General features: G+C 48.3%; 1 protein-coding gene and 1 pseudogene across 1 annotated transcript; one reads left to right on the top strand and one right to left on the bottom strand.

Annotated features, from left to right (window-relative positions):
* Window positions 1–1,517: 1,517 nt before the first annotated feature.
* On the bottom strand, window positions 1,518–6,156 carry LOC149349434 (uncharacterized; annotated as a pseudogene).
* A 13,052-nt stretch (window positions 6,157–19,208) lies between these two features.
* On the top strand, window positions 19,209–21,119 carry LOC149349433 (receptor expression-enhancing protein 6-like). The gene is made up of 2 exons (XM_089576776.1): window positions 19,209–19,326; window positions 20,677–21,119. Exons 1-2 carry the CDS (start codon window positions 19,209–19,211, stop codon window positions 21,117–21,119), a joined length of 561 nt encoding a protein of 186 aa, XP_089432902.1.
* Window positions 21,120–24,347: the final 3,228 nt, after the last annotated feature.

The following is a 24,347-nucleotide window of genomic DNA, read 5'->3' as shown; positions in this document are numbered from 1 at the left end:
GACGAAAGTTGGTCGCGGGTTTTGGTTCCCGTTTGGTTCCCGTGATTTGGTGAAAGCAGGGCAAGCAAAGCCAGACTTTTGCTTGGATGCCACAGGCGCATTAAAGGTAACACACAAGTACTACTACCAGGTTCAAGCACAAGTGCACTTGACCCTGGTAGGCAGCACTATATGCTACCTGTACTTGCGCATAGACAAGGGAGGGATGATGATTGGTGTAGAGAAGGAAGAAACATTTATGGACACTCATGTGAACGCCCTATAAAGTTGCTCTACAAAAATAGTGCTACCTAGGCTGTGATTGCAGTTTGACCAGTAATGCAGCACATGGTGAAGGCAGTGGGGAATTGCCAGTTCACGAATAAACAATGTAAGGTATCTTGTATATGATGTGCTTGGTGATGTATTCTCACACCTTAATGTCGAATGTTTTGCTTTCAATACGTCAGGCAACCGTAATGCACCTGCTATAGTTCAGCCTTTATTCTTCGCATTTCTTTTTGATCAGAGGACCTTTCAGGTTGTATAGTCCAGCACACACAAAAACAAGTCCGTTAATGTGCTTTCTGGAGTTAATCGCCAGTGCGTGCTTGAAGGTCTTAGTAGCGTATACGGTTTATGTCCCTCTCAATATGTGTCCGGACTGATGCGATTCTCCTTGTCTTTGTTGCACCCTCTTCTGACAGTTCAGTTTTTCCTAAAAGTGGAGAGAATGCTTTTGAGTACTCTGAAACAAGAACAGCCATGATGAACTGTAGTAAAAAAAAATCTCTGCCTCTCCCGTAACCGAGAGTAGAGAAAGCATGAAATGTTTACGGGCATAACACATTGGTTGTAAATGGTACTAGTCAAAATCTTGAAATGGGTATGGTGCTCAACACACCACACTCCTCTTGTTGCGTCGAAGCGACCGCCTGCAATAGTGCGGGCTTAGGTAGGCCGCCGCGAACCGTGGCGGCCTTGTCGCTTTCGGGAGCGGCCGCATAATCATGGCGTTGTCGGCAGGGGCGAGCAGCCTTCTGCTGAGGCGTATCACTCGCAAAGCGATCGCTTTCCGCAAGACGCTTCCTACCTCTCCTTTCATCAGGCTACATTGCTCGGCTTAAGCAGCTGTGACGGTGGCGGCATTGAAATGCAGGACGATGCAGAAGCGTACGCGGACACGACGAGACGCAGGCCTGACAAGAAAGTATATGCAGCGAGTTCGAATACTCCGCGAAACGTGTATACATCTGCCTGCCAAAGGGGGAAACGTCAAGGCCCAGCGGCCGGTCTTTTACATGCGTGAGTGTGGGACCGCAGCGCCATCCTAGGGGACGGCGCGGAAGCAGTTTTTTTGCCCAAAGCCCTGCTCGCCCTGGAGCTCCCCTCTTACTCTAAGCGGCCCTCTCTCAAAGCCCCTAACAGATCACGCGTGAGTCTCGTTAAATCTCGTACGGTGCACGGATGTTCTCGTTTCAGTGCCCGGATGAGTGGAATTCAGTGCCCGGATGTTGGCTCTCGGTCTCGGCGTGACGTCACCACACTGCCGACAACGGGAGCGAAAAGCATTTCAAGCTTAAAACATATCTGGTGAAGGCAGGTGCATACATGTCTATGCCTTGAGCTGTCAGGTGAGGTTCAAGCTTGAAGCCTCTAACTGCCAAAATGTAATCACCTGGAAGAAGGTAATCCTCAACGCCGCACGTTCCATGTGCTTGTCCGAGGCCCTGCCACCGTACACGTCAGGCACGCACCATCTTTGCCAAAAGTAACCGGGCAACGGTGGTTCCTTTCTTAACCGCGTAGCGAAGCACTTACGGCAGCTCTGAATCTGTATAGAGTGAGGTGAACCCTTGCCCTCATGTCCTGACACCTTTCGGTCTTTAGGGGTGCCGAAAAGGCTCCGTTATGCGGTTGAGAAGCAAAAACCTGCTGCTCGGTTACTTTTGGCAAAGGGGGTACATGATGAGGCCGTTGGGAGCTATCACTGCGGGGAATTTCACAGCATTTTATCCCTTGTATGGACTATAGCTGTGCACTCTTGCCAGAAGTTTTTTGGGTCTTTGCAGTTGCGCCTCAGTGCAATCAAAGATGCATGCTGTTCGGCCGTGACCTCTCTTCACAAAGCTTTGCGGCATGCTGTCGCACGCAGCTGCCCGTGGCAACCAAACAGCAACATCCTCCATTATTCTTTCTAGGTTGCATAGCATGTTTTCGAATATTTTGAATATACTTGCAACTGATATCTGCAACTTCCTTGCTAGGTCTGCACAGAGGAGGCCGAGTCTTAGCCTCGTCAGAGTCAGGAGCAGTTGCTGTTCAAGCTTAAAACCCTTCATACTTCTGCTTCCATATCTCTTAGCTTCAAAACAAGGCTGTTAAAAACTTGAACTGGGATCCCTGCGTAAAAAAGTATGTCTTGTGGTGTGAGCTAGTGGGAGTGAGTACATTTTAATGCAAAAGAAAAGTCTGAGTGGTGCGTGACATGCGTACATGTGATCTGTTGGTGTCTCCTCCCACTGTGTAGAGCTGTCCTCTGTCTTAACCTGCAAAGAAAAACATTCTTAAGTCACTTTTGCAAAGCCATTTTTTTCCAAAAAAGCAGTCTCTTCTTTCTATGGGGAATTAACATATTGCCATTTTCTTGGTCAATCACCTGTTGGCAAAATAATAAAATACAGTACATGTGATGCCTCCTGCATGCAAGGAAGTTGAATAAATATTTGTGCATGCACACTCACGTCATCTTCATATGAAGGCAGCATGACAGCTGAAGCAGCATCAGTCTTACATGGGAGAAAGGCAACAGTGATCTTCCTTTCATCTGCAAGCAGCTAAGAAAAAATTTGAGCTTACATTCAGTTCACTGCTTAGAAGCATGCCACTCGAAGCGTTTTGATGAACAGGAGGAACCGCCTAAGAAAAAAATTACCGACGATTACGTTACTTCCTAATGCGAAATTTGAGCGCAGCAAATAAGCTGTTTCACCTTTTCGATAGATTGAGGCAAAGAAATCGAGCAACACATGTATGCGCTATCACAGAATTTTTTTTTATTTTTCGCAGGAACAGGGGGGAGGGGGGCGGCGTGTACACCCAGCGGCAAACGATGGGGGCAGAAGCGCGCGCAGCAAGCGGACAACACGATAAAGGGAGGAGGGAAGAGATAGCAGCGACTGACTGGGCGCATTTGTTTTTCAGTCCCGGACTGTCCGGGACTACTTGCGGACTCGAGTCCGGTATTTGTTTTTCTCGGGCAGCCCGAAAGCTCCGCCCACCTGCTTGCATCGCCATAGCAACGCGTTCGTTTTTAGCCTATGGCAGTCCGCGGGCTGCTGAGAAGGCAGCAGACGACAGCTGCGCGCCGCGCTGGCAGCCATATTGAGTTAGACTCCGTGTGCATTTTGAGTACTTTTCGTGTTCCTGGAGGTCGATATCATGCGTTAAACCTTCAAATGAGCTCCGTAGCTGCTCTCTGAGCCATCGCAAGACTTTTTGTTCTTGCATCTTCGTTTATTTTCTTGAAATCCACCGCACACGGACGCGCGTTCGGAGCTGCGAGCGCGTATTGTTTGCTCGTGTCGTCAAGAGGTTCTTGTTCGCTTGTTTTGCGACATGCTATCTGTACGCTTACCTGAAAGCATCGCAGGTGAACTACTCGTATACTGGAGCAGCTATAGAGCTTGTTGTCAACATTTTTGCGGAGGCTTTCGTCTATCCGCCTTTCCGCAACGAGTTGGGCTACTTTGTGCGAACTTCGCCGCAAGCAGTAGCGGCGAGCATACCTCCGAAGCTGAGTTCTGTAATGCACCTACGCTAAGCTGACAGTACAGTCTTTAAATCGACTCAGTATCATGATCGATCGCACGGCGTTGCTTCGGCGTCGTGGTGGCCGTGGCTTGCATCGTCTGCTAGCAGATGACAGCGTCCTTGTACGGTAACCGAGGGGAGCCCGGCTCTGGCGGCGAGTTCGAAAGCAGCCTATGGCATGCCTATGGCAAGTAGGTCATGTGACCATGACGCTTTTCCTGTCCGAGCGGAAGCCGAGACCTGCCAGCAAGTAGTCCGGGACTGGAAAAACAAATGCGGCCACTGATGCCGCTGACGCCGATAGTGAGTCAACCCCAGCTGCGGAGTTGGTTTCAGGGACAACGCCGCCGATGCCGACACAAACAATATGATACCCTCGCTTCCGCAGCGCTAAGAACCAGGTCTAGCCGTGGGAAGGTGGTCACGTATTCGTCGACGTGCCGGGGCCTACGTGAAATAACCGGCGCGTCGGCAACTGAAGAGCACCCTATACGCCACACAAGAACAGGGGGGGGGGGGGGGGGGACCCTTTCCTCCTCTTTCTGCATGGCGGCGACGGTGTTCTATGCAGTCACGTTATCTTGACTCTCTAGCGGCGTCAGCGGCATCCAGCGGTATCAGTCGGTCGCTGCTAGCGCTGGGGGGATGAAAGGGGGGCGGAGCTGGTTACGAGGCCGACGACAACGCCGACGACGACGCGAAACCCAGGAACGGACGCCAAAGAGCTGCGCTCTAAAAAAGCAAAATAGTGAACCCAGGCTTCTAATTTGCAGTATGCCGGCAGGCTCAGTGTTTGTATGGACAGTTACATCTAATGCATTTCTAAGGGACAGGCCAAGGCTGGCATCTTCAGTACATAACGCAGCAGCATGTCAGCCAAGATAAACAAACTTCGTTGACAATGGACTTAGCTTAAATCGGTATATACATGTGGCTCACTGTTCATAGAGATAGTACTCGAGGCACTTAGTGTTTCAGTCACCAGGGGAGAAATAACACTCAACTTGACGAACTTTAAAAGGCATATGGTCATACATACATTTTCATTGCAGATAAAAGCAATACTGCAAGCATCTTCCATGCGAAAATCAGCCTGTTGAAACACACACAACGCAGCTTTGAGCTTGACTAGATGCTGTAGTGTATCAAGACTATCGGGCAACATACATGCTGGAATTTTGTTCAGATATTGATTGCAAAAGTGCTGCAGAGTCCTCGTGTTGGAAATCACCTGTAAAAGGTCAGTGCAACCACAGTGAGATAGGATATGTTCGCATGTGAATACAACAAGCACGCCCCTGCACTTCCACACATACATTACTACCAGAGGCCATGCCAGATGTTAGGTGCTCGGTGCCAGCTGCTGCCTGCAAATAAAAATTGGGTATGAGGGAAAGATAGGCACAGTAACTGTTTTAATCTTGGTTGGAGCCTGAACCGTGCCGAGAAAGGAGTGAAAGAAGGGAGGGAGAAGCAGCCTGCTAACGTACAAATGCAAGAACAATGAGCTTGCTTTGCGGGCATGTAGCACGCCAGCAAGCTAGAATGCCACAGTACATCACACATGCAAAATCGCCAAAACCAGAATGTTAATGCTCACATGCAAAGAACGGAAAGCTTTGCTGTGTTTTATGTGACCAAGTTTTAGTAAGCTCGAGTTGTCGATCTAGGTAGCATAGCCTCGTGCTGCAATAATTTGCAACGAGGATTTCCGTCCTCTCTTTTTCTCCATGTTTTGCATAGTAGCCATAATTCTTTACAGGGCCGTCGCAGTGGCTCAGTAATTATGGTGCTCGGATACTGACCCGAAAGACGCGGGTTCGATCTCTGCCGTGGAGGTCGCATTTCGATGGAGGCGAAACGCTAGAGGCCCGTGTACTGTGCGATGCCGGTGTACTATCGGGGACAAAAGTGGTATACTCCACGCGGCGACAGTCGGAGCAACGGAAAACTGCTGCATTTTGGTGGTCTAAACCACGAAACATTGAAAGGAGCCAAGCGACATGCCTGCTGATAATAAAGATCACGAATTGGCTGTCTCGATCCCAGATGCCGCCTGTAGATGGCGTTGCAACGCAGTTTTCCGTTGCTCCGGCTTCCGCCGCGTGGAGTATACCACTTTTGTCTCCGATAGTACATTAAAGAACCACAGGTGGTCGAAATTATCCGGAGCACTCTGCTACAGCGTCTCTCATAGCCTGTGCCGCTTGGCGACGTTAAACCAAATAAAACGAACCAAACGATTCTTGCATTATGTGGAGGCATTTTCTGCGCATGCTTTATTTCGCGCATCACTGGCCATGCCTTGTTTCTGAAATGACAATAACTCACTTGAGTCACAAAGTTTTCATCTACATGCTTCATGTGCTTACCTTTCGTTTCACTGCCGGCAGATTTCCGTCGTCGCCCATCAGATGCCTGCGTCCGTAGATCGCCTGAACACATGAGAACACTGGTCATAACCGATCCATAAAAGGCTCGCTCCCAGTCAACAGGCATCGGCAAAGTCAAGCAGTCACGGGCATGCACTAGTGCGAAAGCACTCCCAATAACAAGACTGGGGTCAAGATGCAGCTTAACAAGAAATAAGTTGCTAGTAATATGAACAGTCAGTCCCATCCCTGCTGAAAATGCTGTATGAGGCAATAACCTCATACAGGCTTCGTCATAGAAATAGCGTACAATTTGTACGATATTCTATAACATCTGTATGATGACTGTATGCTTTTGCAAAAACGTCTGACATTTGTATGATAATTTTGTATGATTTGAATGATAATTGTTTGATATTTGTATGACAAATTGTATGAGTTTATTGCATCACACAACTTTTTTCAGAAGGGATAGTACGGGTTGGCCGCTAAAACACTTCTTGGTGTTGCCGAAATGGTTAGCATTTAGCCTGTCTAGTTGACGCCCTATTACCTATCTCATTTGTGCATTTGCCTAAACACCGACAACGTCGATTACCGCGCAAAACTAGCAAAGCAATTGTGGGAACCTAGCGCGTACCTTTCATTCGTTTCCAAGACTCAGCATAGGCAGCGGGTTCCTTTCCATCCGCTTCCCATCCACAAAGTGAGCCGAGCATACGCGCGAGTTCGTTGTCGGCACAAAGCTCTTCCTGTTTACCAGCGCTGTCCACTGTCGAATTAAGCGCGGGTCGGCAGGAAAACAGTGTAGCATAAACATATCGCAGCCGCACTGAGACCTCGGCGTGGCATGCTGTGCGCAGACACTGTTGGAAATTTTTTTTTTTCGTTTACGCTGGGTATTGCCGCAGTCCGTGACAACGCAGTGCTGGCCAGATGAAGTTGGTGTTGTGTACGACATTCCAGCATTCACCACAAGACAGCAAACACGTATTTCACCGCAGTAAACAAACGGACGACCGGCGGAACGTTGCTCCGCGCGCCAGATTATCAGCAGGGGAGGATGGCAACAGTGGGGCGTCGCGCGTAGGTAGGTGTTCGAGAGTATTCCTCTCTCTCCCGTCTGCTCCTCGTAAAATGGTGTTAAGTCTACTTTATACCATAACATAAAAGTAGCGCAAAACCAGGACGACGGACAAAAGGGGAGAGAACACACACCAACATCACAGGTGCTAACTTCCGACTGACGAAGAAAGCCAAAACCAACCAAGCGAACGGAACCTGAGCAAAAGTAGCGCATGATACTTTTATGGATCAATGCCGACTTATGGATCAAGTCGGTATAGAGTCGGTATAACTTAAGGAGTTATGGATCAATACCGACTTGCTCAAATTTCCACCTTGGTGAATCTACTTTATAGTTTTTATCCGTAGGTTGAAAGTTATCTCCAAGCCTGGTTAGAATACTTTTTCCAGTTCTGGAATTGGCTAACCACGCCGTTTCAGCCATTCATTGAGCTTATTTCAGTTCATTGCAGTAGTTGTGTATGCCTAACCTCATAAGTCTTTCGGTTGAGGAATTTAGTGGGAGCCCTAAGGCGGTTTTATTGGCCTGCCGTAGCGTACTATACAATCTGTCCTTTTCTGCTTCCGTAGGTTTGAGATAAGGGCTGGCATAGAGTATCCTGCTTAGCGCAAAGGCCTGCACTAGTCGGCATAGGTCTCTTTCCCTCTCCTCTTGTTTTCGATTATCTATGCGGCGGATTAATTTCGCCGTCGCTTCTACGCTGCATTTTAGTTTAGTGAATGTGTCATCATTCTTTTCGTTTGTTTGTAAATACAACCCCAGTATTCTCATGGTTTGTACATCTTTGACGGATCGTCCATTTACATGGACGTTTATTTGCAGAGGGAGGGGGTGCGGGTGCAGTTCTCTTACCTCTTTGTTTAGGTATTACCACAAAGAGTTCAGATTTTCATCTAAACAAGTGAGGCCGGTTCCCATGCGCATGCCTCAATGATGTCCACTGCATCTTGGATGTGTCTTCAGTGTAGCCTTCGCATCCTTTGGTTACCCAACGTGTGATGTCATCTGCATGGAACATGTGATGTAGATCTGGTATTAAGGCGGAAGCCTTTAATGCCTCATCGTTGTAAGCAGGAGCTGTCGACAAAAATGTCACGCTTTTCAATTCGTCGAAACGGTATTGACGTCACAGTGCGCGAATTTCAAACGGGGCCAATTGTACTTTGGCTACTAACCATGCAACCAATTAAAGGGATCGTATAGTGATGCTCCAAGTAAGTTTGACTGAGTTTAGTTAATTGCTTACTTAACCAAGGAGTCTAATTAACCTTTCTAGTCAGACCAGATAAATAAATAAAACCGAGTAAGAAATTGGCCGAGCTTGGGAATCGAACCCCGGTCTCTGGAGTGCGAGTCGAGCACGCTACCACTCCGCCATGCCAGCTCGATGGTTTGGAATGAACAAAGGTGAGTCTAGTGAATACGGTGTCTTCGTTCACTCCCATCTTCCTCCCTTCCTGTTACGGCGAGGTTTAGGTGTCCACCGAGATATGAGAGACAGATACATTTCCTTTCCTCAAAAACGAATTTACCAACGAGCAAGGCGTATTTGTCCGCGTTTCAGATTGGTCCAAATTGTCGTGACGTCAACGCGCGCAAATTTTGACGGGTGTCCACCGAAATATGTGAGACAGTTACTGCGCACTTCCTTTCCTCAAATACAATTTTCGACTAGCGCCTACTGAGATATGTGAGACAGTTAATGCGTAATTTCTTTTCCTGAAATACAATTTTCATTTTCTTCATTACGGCCCCTCTTTCTTCTTTCCCTCACACTTCCTCCCTTCCTGTACGGTGCGGCTCAGGTGTCCACCGAGATGACAGCCCCATTTCCTTTCCTCAAAAAGCGTTGCATTCAAAGGGCAACGCATTGCGCCGAACGGGTGGTGGCGTTCCTTGGACTCCGTGGCAGCCCTACAACACGCCGTCGCGTTCCACTCCTAAAGGCGAAGCTTAAGCGTCATTCATTGGCAGTTAATTAATGCACCAACAAAATGTGCAGTGAACAATCACGTAGCAGAATGCAGCTCTCAGGCTTTCGCCTTTCACCACTTTAGCCGCTGAAGTTCCTCGTAATTTTTTGTGCCAGTATGAGGGGAATTTCGATGAAGGAGGGGTCACAACGAAAGGGGGACAGGACGGAGTCCTGTGGTGCTCCTTTGGTTCCTAGTGTGATTGAGGCAGACTCTATGGGTTCCGACCGTTAAAATTGCTGTTCTGTTTGTGAGGAAGTAACGGATGTAGTTGTACGTCCTTTCTCTGGGGTTGATTTCTGACAAGTTTGTCAAAATGGCTTTGTAAGAGACATTGTCGAAAGAAGAAGTTGAAGTTGAAGTTTATTTCCTTTGTTACGAAGGAGGAGCCGGGACTAAAAGCTGTGGTGACAGCTTAACAAAGGGTCCCGGCTCCTTTACATTCCCGACAGTACAGGACGAAGACGATGGCTATACTCATACATACGTACATACATACATAAAAAATATATCAGCAAGATGAATACATCACTCACTGCTGAAAAAAAAAATAAATAATCAGCATTTTACAGACCACTTATGCACATCATGCACTAACGCACAAAAAAAAGATAATGTCATAAATCATCACAAAAGAACACCGCAAATAAAATTAAATAAAAATAATAAACGGCACCTGAAATTCAAGGAAAACAGTTTGTCCGGCAATATTCCAGAATTTCAAGTTTTGATTTGTTGGTTATATCAAAATTTTCTTGGATTAATTTGTTCAGCAGAGTTGGAAGGTTATTAACATACGGATTCATTCACATAGTGGGCTCTTGGTGTTGGGGCAGACCAGGTTTCTCTATGTCTCGTGTCACGGCAGCTGGTGTTTTCTCTGAGTTGTGCAAGCGAAATGATGAGATTATTGGGGTGTTTTAATTGAGATTTATAATTTAATAGTAGTCTGTAAGTATAAAATGCGAATATGGGAAGAATTTCATACTTTGCAAAAAGACTAGTGGTAGAAGAAAATAATGGTACATAGGCTATACATCGCACTGCTTTTTTTCTGAAGCAGATGTATCTTTCGAAGATTAGTTATGCCTGTTGTGCCCCAAACTATGTTACAATATTGAAGATGAGAAAGTACTAACGCATTGTAAAGCATGATTTTTACCTTTGTTGGAAAGATGTGTCTAAAACGCGCAAGTATACCCAGGGCTGAGGCAACTGTAGAACGAATGTATTCTATGTGTGCATTCCAAGATAAATTGCTTGAAAAGGTTACTCCCAGTGTTTTTACAGACTCAACGAGTTCAATAGGCTGATTATCGAATACGGCTTTGATAGGATGTGATATTTTCTTTCCCTTAGGACGGAATAACATAAGTTTTGTCTTTATCGGATTTATTCGCAGATAATTTGCTTCTGCCCATAAGCCGAGTTGAGTAAGTGCACTGTTTGTTTGTTTTTCAATGTCTGTTTCGGAAGTACCTGTGATAAAAAAAGATGTGTCATCAGCATATGATACTATATGAGCGCTACTTGTGCAGTGGAAAATATCATTTATGTAAATTAAAAACAGTAATGGCCCAAGTATGCAGCCTTGGGGCACTCCGCATGTTATAGAGAGGGTAGAAGAAGTTGCTCTGTTTACATCTACGTACTGAGCTCTGTATGATAAGTAGGATTCTAATAAATTTAGCGCTACGCCACGTACACCATACCTATTTAATTTAAAAAGAAAAATATTATGATTAATGAGGTCAAATGCCTTAGAAAAATCGATATAAATACCAATGGCGAGTTTATTTTATGTTAAAGACTTTATTATAATTTCTTTCTGAGTTAGAAGAGCCGTTTCAGTAGACCTGTGCTTCCTAAAGCCATGCTGGAAGTCAAGTAATAAGCGATTGTCATAAAAATATGAGGTAATTCTGGTGTGGATTATTTTCTCAATACCTTTAGAAAGCACAGGTAGTATGGAAATCGGTCGATAGTTATTGAGTAATTTTTTATCTCCATGCTTAAATACTGGTACCACTCGGGCAATCTGCATTTCTTTAGGGAAAACGCCAGTGGATAAAATTAGGTTATATATGTAGGTAAGAACAGGGAAAATGACGTCAAGAACATGCTTGGCAGGCAATATTTGCATACCATTCGAGTCCTGTGATTTGCTATTTTTGATATTATTTATGCAAGCGAAAACTTCAATTGAATCAGTTGGGGCAAAAAAAAGAGATTGCGTACTGTCGTTACCTTTCACGTACTCAGCGTAATTGCGGCAGATACTCACGTCCTGGTTAAAGTGTTTAGTTTGTTCAATAAAGAAGTGGTTAAAACCATCTGCCAACAAAGTGCCGGTGAGTAGCTTTCCCTCATGTGTAAGGGAGTCAAGCGTAGATGCACTGATGCCGGGATGTAATAATAGATTCAAATTGCGCCAAACAGCATCTGCACGTTGTGCGCATTCACCCCGGAACATGTTTATTAAGAAAGAATATTTAGCCTGCTTCAGTTTAGATGTAACTTTATTTCGATAGGTCCTAAATTGTGCAAGTATTGTTAAATCTTTTGTTTTTACAAATTTGGCAAACAACGCATGTTTATGCTTAATCATATTCAGTAATTCTCGCGTTAACCAAGGTTTTCGCGCTTTCTTCGGTTTCTTTACTTGCACTAACGGAAAATGTAGGTGGTAAATATCTTTAAATATGCTTATAAATTTTGAATATGCAGTATTACTATCACTGCGTGTGTAGACGGACTCCCATGTTTGGTGTTCGATTGCGCAGCGGAATGACTCAAGGCGAGAAGGATTAATTACTTGGCGATAAGTAGTTTGCTCTGTATTCCATTTGATCGGCAAGGGCTTATTCACTAATAGAAATATTCCCAGATGGTCGCTCATGCTAGTATAAATAGTTCCAGCGAATATTGTGTCAGTGTCAACATTAGTAATAAACACATCTAATAAAGTAGAGCTTTGCTCTGTGATCCGTGTTGGATGAGTGATAACATTTGATAGCCCATATGCAGAAATAGTAAGGCTCAGTTCATTCTGGTTTGGCGTAGGTATGAGCATGTTGACGTTCAGGTCTCCACCCAAAAATATATTCACTTTCAGTTCCACGGCATACTCAAAAACTTCGTCTAAAAAGGCCAGAAAGTTGCTAAATGTACCCGATGGTGGTCTGTACACCACGCAAAACAGATTATCAAGATGGCGCAAGGTGAGCACTTCAAAGTCAGGTGTGATAGCACAGAATCGTTCTTCGGTATCACAGGTAATATTCGCTTTTACAAGAATAGAAACACCACCCCCTTTCTTGTCCTGACGATTGCGAAAGAAACACTGATAACCTGGTAAGTGAAATACAGCCGATTCTTCTTCATACCATGTTTCTGTAAGCATTAGCACCGTGAATGACACTCCGAAAAGATCTAACAAAGCATTCATTTCACTTTCTTTGTTTTTTAAAGAGCGAACGTTTTGGTGAAAAAAGGATAGGGCTGGTTTTTTGGTCAGAACCAATTTCTGAATTTCCTGTGGTAGGAAGCCCATATTGGCTGGACAACAAGTTATATAGGTTCAAGAAATTTACACCATCTTGGTCATGTCATCCACGCAGGTGATAGGGATAACAGGTGTGGTATCTGATTTGCGAACATAAATTTTTCCGTTCTTGACCCACGCGTACTTCCAGCCCTGCGCTTTTTTCGCTGCATTTGCAGCACCGAAGAGGCGCTTCATGGCTGGGCACAGGTGTTCGTTTACAAAGATTTGGTTGTTTGGTTCTAGCCCCAGGTCATTTGCCGTAAGTCTGCACTTTTTAGCTTTTTCCAGGAAAGAGTTTCGCCGAGCTCTGCGTGTAAACTGCAAAATTATGTTAGGGGAGGCAGTATTTCCAACAGTTTGAACACGATGACAAGCCTCAATGTCACAGTCCTCCAGAGGCATGTCAATTTCTTGAGCCAGTTTTTTGGACAGTTCTTGTAAATTTTCGTCGTCTATCTGTGGCACTCCTTTGATTTCGATGTTGAAGCACCGTGAGTGCTGTTCGTTCTGCACGAGTCTAGACTCTTGTTCCTTTACTTGTGCACACAGAGTTTGACGTTCCTCCTGCAGCGTTCTGATTGTTTCTTTCAGATCCTTGCTCTCTGTTTCAACTCTTTTCACGGAATCTTTTATTTCTTCATAGCTTTGGTTAATAAAGCCCATGCTAGTCTTAATTTCTCTTATATCTTTCCTGAGGTCTCGCTCGATACTTTCTCTCATGTCGCGAAACTCTTGTTTTATTTCACGCTTCAAGTCTTCAAACATTTTCTGAAGTTCTTTCGTCATTTCTCAGACGTTTTACAACCCAAAAAGGCACACTAGTTCTAAAACAAGACGCGCATCAAAGTGCTTGGCAGCAATATGGCAGCGGATTCACACTGAATAGTTTTACATGCAGTAAATGAAAATGTTTGGTAGCCAACCTGCAAAATATGGGCGGAAGATATAGCACGGCCGTCGTCTCCGCTACCGTAGCTGCCAAGTGATGCTTGATGAAGCTCTCGCAGATTATGTAGCCTCAGTCGATGTGACGTCACGCCGGGACATCCAATGGCTGATGGCCTCCTTTCCGGAATGACAGTGATGGTGCAGTCACGTGGAGCTGCACTCGGCAACAAAGTCTGGCCGCGGGAGCTGCAGAAACGTCCGGTAGAAAGCGATGCTGCAAAATATGGGCGGAAGATATAGCACGGCCGTCGTCTCCGCTACCGTAGCTGCCAAGGTTTAATAAGATCTAAACCCAATATTGCTTTAGTTCCTGTTCCCTCAGCAGCTTCGATTATGTCCTTGTTATGCTGCAAGAGTATGTACTGGGTAGATAGATGAGCCCTGAATCCTAACATTGTTTCAGGTAGGAGGTTCGTGTAATCCGCATAGCCTTGGAGCCTGTTAAGGATAACAATATAATAGCTAATTCTTCACTCATTGTGTTCCCGCTCTTGAGGTAGGCTGGCAAGCAATGTGGTCAATTAAAACGACGAAGCAGCAATTATACCACAGTTTTTCTCATGCTACACGTGACCTATAAGTGACCTTTGACGTCATAGCTATCGCTTGCCTATTGGAACCGGAACATAAACAGGCTAGAGAAAAAATTTGATTATCTATTATTTAGCGGTCGTAGGCAAATACACAGTTGTGATCCAGGTATAGTAATGTATTACGCATGATTACAATTAAGAAGTAAACATGGAACAGAAATTTGGTGCCTATAGTCCTTCAAGTTTTAACGATTTTGGAATTTTTCAAGTATCCGCAAGCCTTTTCACTGTTTCATAGGTTATTTTGGCCACCAAAAAAATGGTCCTTGATGGATCTTATTTCCTAAGATGCTGCTGAAGCTCACCGGGTGGGACTGATACCGCAGTAGAAATTGTCGCACAGCATGACTTCGTTTTTGCTTGTCCGAGAACGTCACGGTTTCCTCGCAACAGCTCCACTTTTGCTTATATTTCTTGTCAGCATGTTTACCTGGAAAATCATCGTGAAGCAATTGTAACTCTAAACCAGCGTACAAACATCACTTTAAAGCTTGAAAAGCCAAGAAAATAATGCAGCAAAATTTACTGCCAAAGTTAACGGTCTGGTATCCCAAAAACATCTGGCCAGTGTAACATCCAACGTGGAGCCCACAAATAATTGTTACCCTGATATCAGGCAGCAAATGCTATTCCTTGTAGCCCAATTCCACTGGTCGTCACCGCCAGGTCAGTAATGTGACGCTTTTATCAAAGGCTATCTGTTCCTTGCAACTTGAGAAACTGAGCCAACGGTGCGGGCATCTTGCCCCGCCATTCGGAATATCAACGCTACCTAACATTAACGTTAACGGCAGAAACAGCAAGAATAAGGCAGCGTCAAAGAGCACGGCAGCAGCTGACGAGAGGATGAGGTTTGATCGTAATTTCGGAGAAGTGCGATGGACGTGATTATGTTTGTCCGCGTACGAAAAGCCCACATTGTTTCCATGTCGAATAATGGGGGGGGGGGGGGGGGGCACGAGTGCGTTTTCGCGCGTACTCTGGCTTGAAATAAACATTACTCTTAGAAAACTGCTCCAGTGACAACGTCGCTACAAAATGCAGAAGCGCTACAGTCGGACACAACTCAAGAACGTAGCGGCCTCTCAAAGAAGGCCCTCGAGCCAGCGGCGTTGACCGTTTTCCATGACCAGGCCGTGGTGATTCCCCATTCATCTGACACTCCCTGGGATTCCACGCTAGCAGGTCCAAGAGGATCGCTCAGGGGCAATAACCGATCGACGCCATTGGCTGGAGGGGCTCCTTTGAGGGGCATCGCCGCTTCATTCTTGAGCTGTATCCGGTAACAGTATAGGCTACCAAAGAATCGCCGAGTGGCACTGCTGCGCCTAGAGGGGGACCAGGCGCATTGAGGCATCCTAAAGGCGCATCTCCACGGTTCCATCCGAGGCGCACGAGCGCAGCGCCTACGCGTACCAGCGTACACCGGGGCCGGTCTGCGCATGCGCGAGGCGCAGACGCGAGCTGGCGCGGGCCCTTGGCAAACATCCATGTCAGATATTTGCGCCTCGCTCGCTCCGGCGCCGGAAGTGGCTCGCTGCTTTGCAGTCGGTGTAACCAATCAGAGAGCGCAGTTCTCTCGGCATTCAATGGGGCCTTTCTCACCGTTTTCCTCGCTGAGCTGAGCCATAGTCCTTCAATGCTGAGCTGAGCGCGAGCACCAGCGAACAGACCATCGAGTTGCGTATGTTTCGCGACGCGGCGCTGGGCGCGTAGGCGCTGCGCTCGTGCGCCTCGGATGTGTCCATCGGGGCTTTATGTCCATCTGATGTGCAGTGCCATCTATGGAAGAACAGCAAAAACTGGGACGTTGACCGATGCGCGCGTTGCTTTCGCCGCGCTTTCTTGCACATGCATGCGCTCTCGCGATGTATCACCGCCATTGCGGCTTCTAGAAGATCGTTCAGACTGACGCGCACTTCCGCAAAACAGCCCATAATTAAAGGGCTGATTAGTCACGTCTGCTCTGTGAAGGAGACGACTGACGACGAGGAGGCCGATTTGACAGCAAAATGCATTTCTGAACTCAGTGATAACGTCCTGTAAGGCGTGTACATAGAGGTAAGCCCGCTGTTACGTTATATGCTCGAAATATGCAGAGTACAATCAGCCCTACGAAATGAAGCGACGCACTAGCGGGTAGTAGTTGTCGGTTGTTGCATGGGATGTACAGGCTGATCCACTCTTCGGGTGAACATGCGAGTGTGCGGCCGCGCTCTTCGGAGCGCCCATGCGTATTCGACACGGCGGCACGTCGAAGCAAAGTGGCGTACGCGCAGGAGGATCAGGAGGTAGTGCTTCGCGTCGTCTGCCCCTTCACTTTCATGCGCGGTCGCATACTCGCGTATTCACGGTGCTGCCACGGGTGCGACTTGTGCGATCCAGGTTGTCCCGAGCAACCCCGCGCGACCAATAAATTAACCGCCACCTGCGAGGCTGCACGAGGACGGCATTTTTTTGTGAGTACCATCGAGTGTTAACAAACACAGAGAGATCGAGACAGAAAGACAGGTTTTCGCTCAATGGAGCAGTAGGGTTGACGCCTTAACAATGTGTTTCTACACGACCAAGCACGCTAGTCGGCTGGAAAGTCTTGTAAAGTATGCTCCCCGCAGTGGGACATAGCCCGCGCTGCCTGAGCTGCGAGGCAGATGAATTTTAAACTCTGTGAAACCAGGCGTACTGCACCTCTAGTTTATTTCAGTTCTTACGTCATGCTTGTACTTAATTTCTGCGGTAATATTAACTTTGCACTCGTAAGACTTGTGGCGCGAATGTGCGTTCCGTGGTGGTGCCCCGACTTTCCACGGTTCGTCGCTGCGGCGCTGACGTCGCGCCCCAAACCTGAGCTTGGGTACCCTATTGGCTAATATTTGAATAGGTTTTAGGCGCAAAAAACAGACAGACACATAGGTAGGTAACAGGACGAAGCGCCATAGCGTCATGGCGCTGTGGCGCTTCGTCCTGTTACCTACCTATGTGTCTCTCTGTTTTTTGCGCTTAAAACCTATTCAAATATGAACCAAAACCAACTAGCCCAGCAGCAAGTGCTCTTAGCCTATTGGCTAAGTATAGACGTTCACCGAAAACAAAGCGGGAACCCTTGGCATAAAAATAAATATTGCGACATAGCGGACGGCGATGACGAGAGCAGCCGCATGGAGTCAGCGCTCGCGCTGATGCCGCTGGTCATTATTAAAATTATATAGCCGCCATGTGCCCTGTATTCATGCGGGGAGGGTCTACCGCCTCTACACCCCCCCCCCCCCTCCCCAACTGTCCCGCGCAAGAATTTCCTATAGATCCGCCTATGTCGTCATGCCTGGCACCGCGTAATATTTCATGTGTGTGCTGGAGTTCACTGCAATCCCGGCTTCGAAGCCTTCCGTCTGCCGTCGGTCGAGCATTCTGGCTCCCTGTTCAGCCACAGCCTCAGTTCTTATGCCGCGATGTACCTGCCTAGACCACACCACCGGATTACGACGCGAAGCTGAAGCCCCAACGCCAATGGCCGAACACATCCATACTTGCCGTTCGGCACGTCCGCGGGCCTTGGCCGTAGGCTGCTGGCGACCAGTGGGTCTGAAGCTCCGTGGGCCAGCGTTCACCAGACCATCTGCTACCTCCCTCTGCTTCGCAAACGTCATGTCATTCGCCTGCACTTAAATCGTCGATGGGGATCGTCTTTAGGTGCCCCGGGATCATGCTTCACGGCAGTGGCGCGGTGCGGGGGGTTCTCACTTGCTTGCTGGCGATTAAAATCGTATCGCCATCGCTACTCCAGTCATGGAGTCTTCATGCTTGCCGCCTCATAAGAATATCAAGCGAAAAACACCAATGGCGTAGTGAAATAAATGTCCACTAAAAACAGTGGCGTTTGCAGATGAAAACAGTATATATAGTTTTCGAGAAATAAGAGGCTGAGCCTTCTTTATGAGCTCTTTCCTCGACCAAAACAAGGGCCTCTGGTGAAAGCACCGTCTCAGGCCGATTATTTCCAGGACGTCATCATGCTGGTAGAGAAGTCAGCCAGATGTGTTTCTTTGCAAACACTTCTACACGGAACAGTTATTTGGAGATCTATGCCCACCACGGCAGCACACGCTCGCCAGCCAACATTATGGTTAAAACATCCGCAGTGGACGCGAACAAGGTGATGCCACTTTCATCTCCACATGCCAGCAAAGGGGGCGGAACCTTATCGGCTACGCGCTTTCAACGGCGCCCACTGAGGAACCAGCCTTAATGAAGAAGCGTAGCTTGTTGGGCCAGTTGGTGCATGGTATGTAGAAAACCAGCGAAAAGGACGCATTCACAAGGAGGAGAAGTACACAGGACAACGCTGCCCCAGCGTTGTCCTGTGTACTTCTCCTCCTTGTGAATGCGTCCTTTTCGCTGGTTTTCTACATACAGCTTTAATGAGTTTCAGAAGGATTCAGCACAGAGCCGCGGGTCCTTTATGCTGGCAGGAAAATGTGCACTCACTGGAAGCAGATGCGACCACGTTCGTGAAGTAGACCCGTCTTGCGACTTGAACAGTATATATGCCCCGTCGGCCAAGCTCTTGTTTTCAAAAGCGCATAGGGAATGCTGCCACGGCGCCTATGCGAAAAAGACGAAAATCTTTAATGCGAGAAGGATGGAGGGATCAGCTAGAGAAACATGCTTCTGTAAGGCAGGGGGCTTCGGGGCGGTCCAGCAGCTACAAAATCACCATCCTCAACGCAAAAGAAAATATCAACTGACTGGTTTGTCGTCTTTTTCACCAGCCCCTCGAGGCGAAAAAGAGGAGCCGTGCGCGGGTGCTCGAGGCGGCACGGGGCGCGAGCGACACGCGGCACCGTTCCACAGCCGAAGCAGCCAGCCGACGCCGCCGGACGCCCGACGCCCCTCGCCATGGCCCAGGAGATCAATGAGGAGCTCGGCAGGGTGCTGCGGGAGCGCGGAGTCATCGGCGACGCCCTCGACGGCGTCGAGCGGAAGTCCAAGGTCAAGCGCGAGCAGATCGTATACGGTGAGGCCTCGCCAGCGGAACTCTGCGTCCGCCGCTTTCGTTGGCTCCCCCTTCAGTAGCGGTTGAGGCCTTGTTAGTTTCCCGCTCGTGCATGTCCGCCTCGCTGCAGGCGACGCACTTAAGCCATACCCTATCGGTGGGCTGCTTTGGGCCCAAAGGTCTCCGCAGGAATTTTAACTTCACCGCGTCGCGGCTCACTTAATCCCTGGGTCCGATGGCCCGCTTCGCCGAATCTACGAGGTCAATTAATGCGCATTCGGTGAATCAATCCCCCGTATGGTTACTGGCACTTCTGCTTTGCCGGCCCGACGTCTCACGGGCTACGCCCCCTTGTCCCTTCTGTCAAGGGCAACGCTCCCCTCACTCCTAGTATTTAGTGAGACTGCGAACAAGCTCAAAGTAACGTGCCAATGATTCCGTCTCTGACTAGGGAAAACGCGAGAAAGCTTCCGGAAGACGACCCTCCTGGGATGGTGCACGCAACGGGAAGTTCATGCCAGGCGTCCACCCAATCGTTAGTGCATCTGCAGCCGTGCGTTCTTGGCGTTAGCAAACGGCCGACTAAAGCTTGTTTCCGGTTGTTAGTTTTTTTTTTTTCTTGAATAAACAGCGCGAACGAAGACAAGCACAAAAGACAAGGAAACGGACAACACAGCGCAGCGCTGTGTGGTCCGTTTCCTTGTCTTTTGTGCTCGTCTTCGTTCGCGCTGTTTATTCAAGACGCTTAACCAACTAGCCCGCCCAAACGGGTTGTTAGTTGTTACCTGGTCCCATTGCTCGTCCATATATCGTCTATTCAGTGAACTGAGGCAGATACCCTCATTGGTCAGCCAAGTGGCATTAAAGGGGCACTCAATAAAGGTGCGGTATTCCTGCGATGTTAAACGACGCCTCTTCACGAATATCCTCCAGCAAGAACTTTTTAAATGCGTTTTGTAGAATCTCGGTTTCCTCTAGTCAAAACCTGAATTTCAGGGTCTTCGCGCCTTCCCCTCTCCTCTCATGATTTTTTGCACACTCAGGGGGTGCAGATCCTGACCGGCCGGAGCGACGCTGCTGACTGGCCGCGGCCGCGCTAGCTGCGTGACGCCTTATAGAATGTAACCTACAGCCATCGCTTAACAGAATCACGCAGGGGGGTGCGACGGAGGAGGGCACGAGCATGCAAAAGTAGCCAAAAAGGACTCTCAACTTTCGCGCGCGATTTTGGGTTCTCTGCTGCGTGTAGAAGTGCATTATTTGGTTCGAGTGTTGATGACGATAGAATGTAGTGGTCGACCGAGATTTTGTACTCTCCTCAGGTGTTTCACAGCCCCTTTGAATAATTTTTCGGTGCTAAAAACTTCGCAGGTGTGGCGGTTGTCACATTGCTTCTGTTTATGATCAACATTCTGGGGGCCAAGACAGCCATGCTCATCACCACAGTCTGGCCCATGCTGGGAAGCATCCGAGCCATTGACCGGGCGGACGTCCTAGCGCTCCAGAAGTGGACCGCCTATTGGATCATGTACGCGCTGGTGAACGTCTTCCTCAACTTCCTATTCGTCGCGGTCCACCGCTACTTCAAGCGCATCTACTTGGTCAAGTTGCTGCTGCTGGCCTGGTGCGCGGCGCCCATGCAGAACAACGGCTCGAACATCATCTTCCAGAAGGTGTTCGCCGGCAAAATCTTCAAGGAGGGCGCTATGGCGCCCGGCGGGAACGGCGGCGCTCCCGCCGCCGCCGCCATGCCACCCCCGGCCGCTGGCGGAAAGAAGGAGTCGCCCGATACCAGCCGCAAAATGAGGAAGTAACTCCCCCGCGTAAGTGTCCTGCTCCGCGTTATATCGTGTAGGCATTCATTTGGTAGCTTCAGGCGAACTCTATATGCCCATTTACGAGGATAGTTCTCTCTGTAATGCGGTATTGGGCCAGTAGCAGTAGTCACGACTAATATGCGGCTAGTTCTTGCCACCCATGTCACATAACACGATGCACACTAGCCCACTTGTCGCCAAAGGGCTCCTAGCCGACCATGTCGTTCCCTCTCATTCTGTCACCCAAGAAACAGCCACAGCGACGCATCCTGACTCGTGTAACCCATTCAGTGCCTAGTGTGCGATGCGGGAGAAGCAAAGCTGGAGCAAGCTTCCTGTGCCTACACAGCGACGAGCGTTGAACCGATTTGTGCTCTGGATTATGACACTGCCACTAGCGAACTGGTTGTGTGTGCTCCCAGACACCCTCAGAGAGTATGGGGGTAGCTGGTCCGGTCTTTCAGCAGATTCCCTCGGCTAAGCGTGACAAGCTCAGCCAGGAAGAGCTATCATGTGTCCAAAGAGAGTGATCGTTTGGAGCCCAGTTTCACAAACAATACAAACTTTATGCAGGAAAGAGACGATACAAAGGAGATTATAATCACTCGTAAGAAAACAAAGGGGATCTACAGAACGATGCAGCGCATGCAAAGTAATACTAGAGTGAAGGTACAGTAGAAAGAAAGATCTTGCAACAACAGTGCGCTAATACACAAGACAGCAAAAAGAGAAAAAATTTGTTCACCGGGCATGTGCGACAGTCCGACGACCGGAGGGTGACGACGTCCCGAAGAGCGGCGCGCGCTGCCTCGCAGGTCCGTGGCTGGGCGAGTGGTGTTGACCCAGGAGTCGTGCGGGAGCACTTCTTGAAACCTATGACTGCGGCACGGGCTCCCCGAAGGCACTAAACGTCCTTCCTATATAGGGCGCACAGCGTCTGTCACTTCGCACAAAGGCAGGTAGCGTCCACAGTAGAACCCTCCCGCCGAGGAACGCGTCGCCATTGATCAGGCGAGGGAGAAAGGTTTCCAGAGGGTTCGAGCCGCTTCTCTCCGACCCGTCGTCGCCGTGTGCGAGCGAAGTAGAGAAGGGACCACACAAGGTTACGCGCTCTACATGGGTAATCAAGAGGTTCATTTTCCAAGCTTCTCTATCCTTTTGCGCGGTGCCGGCTTTTCAAATGTGCGCCGATTTTTGACAGGAACTGAGTAGTTTACGCACGCGGGGCCTATTAACAAATGTCATTTTCACACTGCAGGTCGGCTCTGCGGATGATCGGCTAACCTGGCCGCCACCGAAAAAGGCACTGCAAAATTCCCGGATTCTGCGACCGTTCCCGCTAGACAAATAAAGAGAACAACCGTTGCTGGCAAATGAAGCTTGTGTCATGAAAACCTCCGGTCTCTTGCCGCATCCTGCAAAGGACCAGCGGCGGCAGTCGAGGCGCCGCCCATTCTGCTCGCACGCTATGCATGCACAGACCCGACACAGTAACACATACTGTACAACCGGACAGTATAGTACGCGAACGGGAAGGTTTGTTTTATGGGGGTTTAACGTCCCAAAGAGACTCAGGCTATGAGGGACGCCGTAGTGAAGGCGTCCTGTGTTTTCCTGTGTGCATTTTTTGGCTGGTTTAATTTGTTAATGTAGTAAAGGGCTCCAGAAATTTCTACCACTAGGGGTTCTTTAACGTGCACTGAGATTGCACAGTACGCGGGCCTCTCGAATTTCGCCTCCATCGCAATTCTACCGCCGCGGCCGGAATGGAACCCGCGTCTTTCGGGTCAGCAGCCGAGCGTCATAACCACTGAGCCACCGCGGCGGGTGTGCGAGAACAGGAGTTTCTACGCGTAGAAAGTAGATACTATGGAGATACTATGAAGATACCTAACACAAGTCAAGGACCTGTGTGATTGCAATATATTTGCGCAAGCATTATAAAGCAATCTGCCCACTTTCCAGTGTGGTTCACGCTGGTGCATCACGCACACATCCTCGCGGCGACTGCAGCCATGTTAGTATGCTTCTGCTGGCCTCCCGAAGAGCTTCCTTTTCGACTTGTTGCTCCGCGTCCAACACTAGTGACTACTCTGCCTTGAGTTAAGAAAATTCGGGGGACACTTCCCTTAAGAGTACGACTCAGTAGCGTTAATGGGTCCCTTCAGCGGCCTGGGGTCCTCTTTCAATATTGCCCTATATACTCGTGTGTAAGCGCCCTCGTGTATAGCCCGCAGCCCCCGCTTTCTGCCGCAGAAATTTGAAAAAGAAAAACTAAAACGCGCCAAAAACACGCCTAGTCCCACAAAGTGCTACAAGATGGCGCCAGTTAGTTTTTCCCACATCGCATCGATTATCACCATCGTTAAGCGACAGGACGTTTCCGCGGCTTTCTGTTTCCGGTTTTCATGATGCCTTGCCGCCTTGCCCACCGCCATTTGGCCTGTTTATCCGGTGCTTCGTTCGGAGCCACCATAGTTCGGAAATGTGTGGAAGTGCGTTGTGTTGCGTGCGCCGTCGTGTGGCATTCTGCATGCTTTTGAACGGGAACAAAAAGCGATGGGCAAATGCAGACTGTCTTACGCTGCAGGCTTCCAACTTTTTTTTTACTTATTGCCCGGCTCTGGCACATAGCATTTAACCAAAAAACACTCAATAAAAAAACACACAAAACGCTATGTACATACGATATTGTCGTGGTCAGTCAGCACGAGTCTAGCTTCGTCAGATTAAAATTCCTGTGACGTACACAACGCCTCTAGTCTTGAGATCCCCTCGGGAGGCTCGGCAGCGGCTTCCAGGATGGCAAGAAACCAATCCGTTCTTTCCCGGAAGTAAATTCGGGCCGGTCGTGCATCTGTATCACAATGATAGCCTGCCATTCTTGAGCGCCATATACAGAGGAGGCCCAAGAGCATTATGAGATCAAATGGTACCCCATCCTCATTATCACTGCTTAAATAACGAATTCCCTGCGCGTCAAGTGATAGCTCTTTCTTTATTGCCCTTTGTAACACATCCCAGAAATAAACCCCTTCTCAGCAATGCAAAAAAGCATGGTCTATTGTTTCGGGCTGTTTACAAATTAAGCAGTTCGTTCCCCACAGTAAAAAGAAATCATTTCCCTCTAAAAACTTCTAAACTGGTTGCGTCCCGATGTGTAAATTTAAAAAAAAAAGGTCTACCGGTGGCACCTGCATTTTCTTCACCCTTTTTAAAACATCA

The sequence above is a fragment of the Amblyomma mixtum genome, chromosome 3 (genome assembly GCF_055824585.1).
Source record: "Amblyomma mixtum isolate Tamu chromosome 3, ASM5582458v1, whole genome shotgun sequence".
NCBI classification, from domain to species: Eukaryota; Metazoa; Arthropoda; class Arachnida; order Ixodida; family Ixodidae; genus Amblyomma; species Amblyomma mixtum.
The sequence above is the reverse complement of the archived record's forward strand: the minus strand, read 5'-3'. Positions and strand labels throughout refer to the sequence as shown.